This window comes from Aptenodytes forsteri, unplaced genomic scaffold (genome assembly GCF_000699145.1).
Source record: "Aptenodytes forsteri isolate BGI_AS27 unplaced genomic scaffold, ASM69914v1 Scaffold35, whole genome shotgun sequence".
NCBI classification, from domain to species: Eukaryota; Metazoa; Chordata; class Aves; order Sphenisciformes; family Spheniscidae; genus Aptenodytes; species Aptenodytes forsteri.
The window spans coordinates 391628-401166 of NW_008795334.1; the positions used below are offsets into that span (position 1 = coordinate 391628).

Consider the following 9539-nt stretch of genomic DNA (forward strand, 5'->3'; position numbering starts at 1 on the left):
CCGCGCCGGGGGGGGGGGGGGGGGGGGGAGGAGTGAGCGAGCGGCTGTGTGGTGCTCAGTTACCAACTGAGGTTAAACCACGACAGTCTTATATTCATCTAAAACCAGTCTGCAACTATTATGAATCTTGTCTGTTGAGTCACAGGGAAAGTTACACAAAGCTATATAAATGATGTACCTCTGTAGCTTAACTTTGCTAAAACTCTAATCCTCACAACTCTTAATATATTATTTTTAGAAGCTCTAATAACTCTCTTACTCATCACTGGAAAAAAGTAATTCCACTTTATATCAGTTTACTCCTCACCTGCAAAAACCATTGGCTTCGCTGACTTAAAGCCAGGCAAAGGCTCCACTGGCTGTTTATACAAAAACAGCGTGTCTCCTATTTGGGCTTCTGTTACTTCTTTCATTCCAGCAATCAGGTAGCCCACCTGTCCAGCATATCTAAATAAAATTGGCATTATATGGACATGCTTCTTGGCATTATCAGTATTCCTGCTGTTTTCCCCACTTGACTTAGCCCAGTCAGAAATTCAAATAAATCACCCCCCTAAAAGCCCATACACAGTCCAAAAGCCAGATTTAAGTTGTTTCTCCTCTGAGCTGTGAACTTTATCCCAAGGGACAAACTATCTGTTGACTCAAGTAGCTCTATTTCTGTTACAGTTACACAGTACATTTATAGTTCTGGATTTTTAATTCTGTGCTACTCCCAGTTTGAAAGCTGGAGCTAGAAGGAACTTCTCAAGGATCTAAGAAACAGAACCAGAACAGTTCCGAGCTGCCACCACAGCAAGTTTCATATACCAAGTGGAAGAAACAACAAAAGACAAATGCCTTCCATCAGCACATAATGCTGTTGGAGAGGAACCCATGGTAGATAAAGAGTAAAACACAGCGTACCATTTTTGGCTGGGATGGAGTTAACTTTCTTCATAGCAGCCCCATATGGTGCTGTGCTTTGGATTTGTGAATAAAATGGTGTTAACAACACACCAGTGTTTTAGCTATTGCTGAATAGTGCTTGCACAGCATGAAGGCTTTCTCTGTTTCTCACTTTGTCCCCCCCCAGCAAACAGGCTAGGGCAAGAGGTTGGGAGGTGGCACAACCAGGACAGCAGACCCGAACTGACCAAAGGGATATTCCATGCCATAGAACGTCACACTCGGCAATAAAAAACAAGGAGCGTAGTCTCTCCAAGGTGGCTGTTGCTTGTACACTAACTTGTCTGCTAGTGGTCGGTCTGCTTGTGGGAGATGGTGAGTAACTGATTGTCTTTGCGTCACTTCCCCCCCCAACGTTTTTCTTTTTCCTTCACTTAGTTAACTGTCTTTATCTCGACCTACGAGTCTTTCCTCACTTTTGCTCTTCCAATTCTCTCCCTCATCCGATGGTGAGTCTGTCTTTGCATCACTTCCCCCCCCAACGTTTTTCTTTTTCCTTCACTTAGTTAACTGTCTTTATCTCGACCTACGAGTCTTTCCTCACTTTTGCTCTTCCAATTCTCTCCCTCATCCTGCTGCGGTTGGGGTAGTGAGCATGTGGCTGGTTGGGTGCTTAGTTCTGGCTGGGTTCAATCCACCACACAGAGTCTCACTGAGAATCTCCCAAGAGAGTCATTGACACATACTTCGATGCAAACTGATAAAGCTTCTCTGCTAATCCTAAGTACCTGATTTTCTTCCCAATGCTGCCATGAGGAGCCAGTTTCTGGAAGCTGTTGCATTCATGGATTTTAAGTTTTCCACCCTCAAAATATGCTGCAGCAATAACTAAGATGAAGCCCCATGCCCTTCCACTCTCAAACAAGGTAGTTCCTAGAAATAAATTGGACAGCTGAATGAGAATATCAAATGCTAGTCTTAAAAAAACTAGCTGTCCAGATGTTCCATGTACTATAGATGATAGAATGGCTTCCTCCCCCTAGCAGTGTCCAAGAAGTCCCCAAAAGCTTCTGCCTCAGCATGCCCAAAATGAAAAACACTGACATTGAGCATTAAATTACAGATAATAATCATAAAAAACCACCATCACCAAAGAACAAGAACAAAACACCCAGACATCTCCCAGCCTTTACCACTCAAAGCAAAAATCAAACAGAAATGCAGGATTTTGTATCTTATACCAATTTATGATTTGTTCCATTGAAAGACATTTTTACTTACAGTTTATGCGTTGGCTGCTCATTTGGAGTAAGAATTCCCACTTCATTAACTTCGTATCTTTTCTTTGTGTGCGCAGACACAATTTTATGCCCTTTCTGAATCTCCCCACCAAAGAGTGCAATGTTAGCTATGACGCCTCGGTAATGGTCAAAGGTGGAGTCAAATACTAAGGCTTTCAATGGATCAGCAGTATTACAGTGGGGTCTGTCACAAAAAATTTAAAACAATATATTAAGCAGTGTGTTTTTCATCCAGTATCAAATGAGCAAGCACCAGCACCCTAAAAACTTCCATATTAAAACAGATAAAACTACTGAGTAATTTTCAGTAAACAAACACATACCAGACATCATTTCAGTGTTTCACTATTCTGCAGCAAATCTTTACTTTTTTTTCTCCCATGTGCAATAGGAGTACAAATAGAACAAAACCAAATGCATATTCATCATACCCATTTCACAACAGGTGAAACTGATGCTTAAAATATCGTATTACGGGGAAAATAAAAATTCAACAGTTACATTCCAACAGCTGAGGTTTTTTTAAAAAAGAAAAAAAGTCCACTGATATTTTGGTATATATATTCCATCCTTCATGGAAACCTACTCTCAAATTTTCATTGTGGTTTCTTTTAACTATCATTATTAACTAATATGATGACTACAATTATTAGCTAATAGTAGGAAAAAAGATTGAAAAGCAATACGCTGATTGAAACTGACCTGTAATTCAGCAGCTTTGTCATCAAGTTCCTAGGTAAAAGTCTATTTTAAAGGTTGGGTTCAGGATTTGAAAAACTCTAAGCACAACAGATTTCAATTACCTTTACCATTTTAACAATGCAATGTTCAAAAGGAGTAACAGCACACACAGATCCTCAAACACTAAGTTTCATGGAAGCTATATAAACATTCATAGAACTATCACCTTTAGTCACTCACCTCTCATCTTTCATTTCATACTGAATTCATTTTCCTCTCCCACTTCTTAAGCATAAAGAAGTCTTCTCTGCTGACATTCACACATTCATTTTTTAAAAGGCATCTCAAATCTGAAGTGTCATTTTTTCTGATTTGCAATTTGAAACTGACTTAACCAGCTCAGACATTAGATTTCTCCCACATCTCTTTATAAAGTATTGACTTTAAATTAGATCAATATTAAGTGCAGAACTAGTGCCATTATACTGTATAAATGCAACTCATGGTTTCCTAATTAACCTTACAAGGTTTCATAACAAAATACAGAACTTACGGTGGAATCTTCTCAATGACCTTTTGAAGAACTTTCTCAACATTTGTTCCTTGTTTAGCAGAAATCTAAAACAAGTTCAACAACAATTTTATAAGACGTGTCTTACATTCATTCAGTATCTATTAAACAGGGTCACATTTACTTAGACAGTTTTGGTGGCCACCGATAATACTACCCATAAAAGCACTCTGAAGCACACTTTAGAACGCTATTACTATGAAATGCTTATTTGATTATAAATTATTCTGTAACATTTTTTTTTCTCTCCTGAATGGCAATTGTTGTTACAGTAAAAGTGAAAACAATTTACGGACCCACAATGAGAAATCATTTAAAATCTATCTGATGCCATTCATCAAGACATACTAGAATTTTTAACTAAGTATGTTCTCCACTCTTGTTTTCCAGGAGGCACTCTTTAAAGAAATTCACGAATGTCAGACAAAGACAGGCAGACAGATGACACCCTGTTGATTTACTGCGTGTACATGTCTTTCATTAGCTACAAAGAAGATACAGATATACAATCAGCCATGTTATAAAACTTCAAGAGATCTTACCCTTACACATTCATCTATAGGGATATCAAACAGCTTCTCAATTTGTTTTTCAACTCTTTCAGGGTCTGCATTCTTCAAGTCAATCTGAAAAACAACAAACTGCTAAATATACAGGCAATCACGTCTTCCATGTGATCCAGCACTGTAGTTTCCAAATATACAAGTCAAGGAACCTTTATGTATTTATGAGTAAAACACAGAATTCTTATTATATTCTAGCTATTTTTTCATTATATATTTCTATTTGAGGATACATTTCTTATAAATCTTCTATACATTTAAACAACCCAACTATTTAATATGAAACTCTAAAACCTTTATTACCTTATTTATGACAGGAATTATTGCAAGCTGTGCTTCAAAAGCAAGATAGAAGTTTGCCACTGTCTGAGCCTGAATACCCTAGAAAATAAGCATTAAAAGACTTTAATTTAAAAAGGTATTTTTTTTTTTTTTTTTTTTTTTTTTTTGTTTTTAAGGCTTACTATACAATATAAGATTACTTTGCTATTCTATCCACTCCTTCATTTGGGGGATAAAATAAGTTATTAATTATACACATTGTTGAAAAAGAAAACAACATTCCTAAGTACCATTTCTCATAATCTGAATATAAGTAGACAAACTAATAATGCTGTGTGACCACATACATGCAATTATTTATAGATAACAGTATTATGCATACATTATGCACCAAGTACATATTTTTATATACGTTACTTATTTCTGAATAACCAAGATCGTAACAGGTACCTCAAAAAACAGATTCTTTGTCCACAACAAACTATTCACAAATGGACTAAGACAAAAAAAAGGGATGTTTATCATGGTAATAAGACTGTATGTAGCTACTCCAGAGGACAGGAACATACCTTCAACTTACCTTACAGTTATTTTCAAAAAAGAAAACAAATTCTAAGTTTTGTACCTCACATTTCTTTCAAAAGGATGGCAAAGGAACAGCTCTGATCAGAAGAAAAACGAAGATTACCTTCCAGATCCAAGTACCAGACAAGGAAAAACAAATAGAGAGAGAGACAGAGACGCTAATGAATGAGATTATAAAGCCTAATGTGACAATCGGACCAGAGAGGTCAAAAGTGGGTGGGAGGAGAGGAGGAAAAAAAGAGAAGCTACTTCTTGTCTTCCCCTTTGTTTACAACAGATCAAGTGGGAAGTTACTTATACGGGGATATTCACTATGGATATAGGGGCCTAACTTTTTAGGCAACATAAAGAAACAAACAAAAAATTATTAAAAAACAAAAAGGAAAAAAAGTAAGAAGTATGCAAGACCTAAATCTTGAAAATTACCTCCAGAATTCAGGCTGGCAGGAGAAACATTAGCAATTATAATGAAAAAGTTGAGTTCATGAGCATTCTGACTAAGAGGCAAATACAGAATACCAAGTAATCACACAACATTTAAATATGATGTAAAAAAAGTTATACACATTAAATATAAAAACATCAGCACATTTAGAAAACATTTATTACTAAAGCTTACTTAAGAAGTCCACTTGCCCACCAAGCTAGGAAGGAACAAGTGTGCATAATCATTGAAAGGAAGTTAGAATTTTTTTTTTAATATAACAAGGAAAAAAGTAGCATTGATTTGACCCTTGTACAATCCAATCATAAATATGCCACAGAGAAAATTATCAAAATACTTTGTGAGAATGTGTCCTTATTTAAAATCATGTTCCCATAATACTCATCTTCTAGTCTGTTAACTGATTCTTCAGAATGTTCCTAGCACTGTACAAATAAAAGTACAACTAAGATCTCGAATTCCACTTCCCTCCTAGTATAGACTTTGTCTGTAAATTTATGAGTGTATCACCTTACAAACATTTTACTCCCTCACTCTTCTCCTTCTCCTGAAAGATCAGTCAAGAACCTGTTAATCCAGTGGATATAAAACTTCAAGTTTCCAGAGTAAGTTTATTCACATTCAGCTTATAGTGTCCTTTAGCTTTAACGTTGCCAGTATTGGTCTGTATTATTGACAATCAAAAACACAACAGCAATTAGTTATAACTAACAGTGTGGCTGGTTGAATCAATCATCAAGCTTCCCAACAAGAAACTGAAGGTACTCAAATGGGTATTATAGCTGATACAACAGCTAAGAGTTCTCCAGACTGCCATCTGCAAAGTTCATACTCTGTACAAAGTAGGATCTGATCCCATTACTCTTCTTCTGTAATGTAATACTTTTACGGAGATAAACCAGGGGCAAAAACCCAATGGAAAAATTAAAAACCCCTAATCTTCTCTCTAGCTTACTTAAAAAAATTCCTTAGATTCTAAGCAGAAAACAAGAATTAAAAACTCTACCTCATTTGCATCCACTACAAGTATGACACCTTGACAGGCAGACAGTGACCGTGATACTTCATAGCTGAAATCTACGTGGCCCTGTGGAGAAAATAAACGTTTACAATTCCAGGTATTTCTAGAGTCCTTTGCAAAGATTTCTGTATTATGATGTTTTCATTTGTCTATATGTTCATCCAAAACACAATTCTTACAAAAAAAGAAATTGAATAAACACAAGAAGCCAGATATCTCCTACTTTTAAATACAAAGACATTTAGCTTTGTGTGACTTAAACACTGTTTATACTTAACTTACTGGCGTGTCAATAAGATTTAAGAGGTAGTTTACACCTTCATGACTGTAAAACAGAGATGCAGATTGTGCTTTAACTGTAATTCCTCTTTCGCGTTCCACTTGCAGTTTATCCAGCACTTGTTTATTACGGTCAGTTTTAGCAATTGTTCCTAAGATAAAAAACGGTTTTATTACCTCACTTAGTACATTAGCTCTCAAAAAAAAAAATTCTTGAAAATGCCATTAATCAGGAGAGCATGGGACCTGCAGCTGCAAATGAAGCTCTTCCATCTGATTAAGCTAAACTTAGATTTTCATTTAGAAATAAAATTACACTTCAGCTCTTAACATCTGTTAAATAAATTTTTACGTACGAAGTTATATTAAATACTTTCCTGAATAAGCAGGATACAAAACATCATGTAAGTCTAAATTCGCGATTAAAAAGTAGCAAAAATTCCATTCAGTGCTAAATAATTTTGATGTTTAAAGAAACTTCACCTCCTATCACTGCAGAGTAGCTCCATGGCCCACGGCTCCAACCAGTGCCAATCTCAATTGCAAAAAGAGCATTATCAGAGAGCTTGACAGACCTGAATTCAAAACTCCATTCTATCACAGGCATCAGGTAAAATTGCCCAAAGCGACACGCAGGAGGTAATCATAAAGAATAACTTTGATCAAAAGCTTCTCTCCCAGGTTTTGTTTTGCTCACCCCTTAAATGAGAAAAGCAAGACTTTTCCAAAGGGTATTTCTGAGTAGCTAATTTAAGCTCTGCTCTGAAATTAGTCTCCTCTTGGGAGATACAGCAATTGCTTTACAGCTTACCTTAGAGAACCCTCTAAGGAAACCTCTGTCTCTCTCTTCCAAGGAAAGCCTAGTTTCAGAGTCACTTAGTTATGAAGATCCCTTAGAACTTCTGCTTCTCACTTTCACTTTAAAGGGGGGTAGTTTTCCTTATCCTCAACAACACCACAGAAATAAAAACACTTAAGTCCAAGAAGCACTCCGATGAGGACAAAATAAAAACCTCTGAAGATGAAAGTAACACAACTTCACCAATACTTAGAGTGAAGGAAAAAGCAAGTCTATATAGCAGCTGAGAATCTATGGAATTTACACTTAATTACTAGCAGCTATTCTACACACTAAATCTAAATCAACATAGGGCTGTACATTTCTAAAACTTACTATGCAGCGTCATATCAGCTTCACTACCAGTGAGCTTCACCACCATGAAAGGCAGTTGTTTATGGTTTGGCTCACAAGAGGACATATCATTACTTTCATCTAAGTACAAGCAGCTGAAGTTCCTCTCTGTTTCAGTAACACTTTTGAAAACTACTCTGTCCAGAATTCCTAGGTCATGACAGTCCCCTTCTGTCTACCCCAAACACTAGCAGTAAACATCATAAACTTGCTGTGTACCGGTCTAATGGACGATTGGTCAGGAATGACAGGAGTAGCATCTTGAACAAGGAATTACACTCCTTTTCATCTCTTTCTACAACTTATACTTCCTTGAGTGAATTACACACTTCCTTACCCCTACTTGCAGGCAGATCTCAACCAGAAAGAAAGTCCATCATATTCGCATCTGTAACACTATACAACTGGCAGCCTAAAAGCACAAGCAACCTGGCACTAGAAGAGCAAAAATATTAGAAATCTTAGTAATAATCAAAGCTACAGAAACTTACACGTCATCTTACATGTCAAGAAAAGGTAGTATAAAATGAGAACACTTACCTGTAATTTCCAACAATCTGTCTGCTAGTGTACTTTTGCCATGATCTACGTGAGCTATAATACTGAAGTTTCTAATGCTTTCAACAGGATACATTGACATATCTAATTTTTCCTGAAAAACAGAAATTTATTTTCATAAACCATGGTTACAGTCTCTACGTGCAATATGACCTGGCCTTTAAAAAAGAATTAACTCTTTTCTCTAGAAGAGGCATAAGTTGAATAGAAATAAAAAAACTTAAATTGCCATCAGTGTTTAAAATACTAGCATTTCATTTTAGTCATACATACATATATATTTATTACTCTAAATAATCAGATTGCTGGAAAGTGTTGTGAAAGGTACTACGTTCTTATGAATATAGGGAGTTGGAAAACTTAAAACAGTTTCAAGTTTGTTAAACTACTAAACTTAAGGATTAAGAAAACTGGATTCAGTGGACCATTAGGACATCACTCTTCACAAGCATGTTAAGAATACAGCGACATTACCTAGCAGCTCAGGCGGCAGTAACCTTATCATAAGGAGCAAGCACACTTTGTGGAAAAGGAAGCTACAGGTAACACTTATCTTGGCTAAATTACAAAAATGCAAAAAACCAGCCTGACTTCCTTGGTTCACTCACTTGAAAGGTCCAACACTAAAAAACTTCTTTTTGTGTTATTCCTGCTCATTCCAAGTAGTACAACATTTTGAAGAAAGGTGGCTTCTTTGCTTTTCAAAGCTTTCAGCAACAGGAACCAGGAGACCCCTAATAGCAATCAGTAACACTTCACTGAAAAACTTTGGTCGCCGATTTGAGAGATGCACAAAGCTCATCTCTCTTACACAGGCTACGTACGGCAGCTCCGGGCCAGGCAGAGAAGCAAGCCCGAAGTTCTTTGCTAGCATCAACACACAGCACTAAGTAGCATTATCCGCCGTGTCCTTCGCGGCATGCCTCGGCTTGGAACGGCAAGTCCTCCGACTGCCAAGGGGACGCAAACGCCCTTGCAGCGGGAAATTGCTACTCCGGGATGACATCGCCTGTCCGGAAAGACCACCTTCTACACGCAGGACCGCCGCCTTTGGGGACTCGTTGCAGGACAACCTCGGGCAGGCGAAACGCCTCCCCGCATCCCATCCCTCCCGGGCAGCCCTGCGGACTCACCTTGCCGCTGGAGCTGTACAGCCGCTCGCAAGACCCGGGC

General features: G+C 37.4%; 1 protein-coding gene across 1 annotated transcript in view; it reads right to left on the reverse strand.

Annotated features, from left to right (window-relative positions):
• Positions 1 to 9539, reverse strand: part of GUF1 (GUF1 homolog, GTPase) — a 21709-nt gene that overhangs the window by 11346 nt on the left and 824 nt on the right. Inside the window, exons 2-10 of the mRNA XM_009280121.2 lie at positions 9500 to 9534; positions 8349 to 8460; positions 6620 to 6768; positions 6323 to 6403; positions 4308 to 4385; positions 3984 to 4067; positions 3424 to 3488; positions 2170 to 2373; positions 308 to 447 (exon numbers count right to left, since the gene is read on the reverse strand). Of these exons, the coding sequence (XP_009278396.2) occupies positions 308 to 447; positions 2170 to 2373; positions 3424 to 3488; positions 3984 to 4067; positions 4308 to 4385; positions 6323 to 6403; positions 6620 to 6768; positions 8349 to 8460; positions 9500 to 9534 (948 nt within the window). The remainder of the gene's footprint in view (positions 1 to 307; positions 448 to 2169; positions 2374 to 3423; positions 3489 to 3983; positions 4068 to 4307; positions 4386 to 6322; positions 6404 to 6619; positions 6769 to 8348; positions 8461 to 9499; positions 9535 to 9539) is intronic.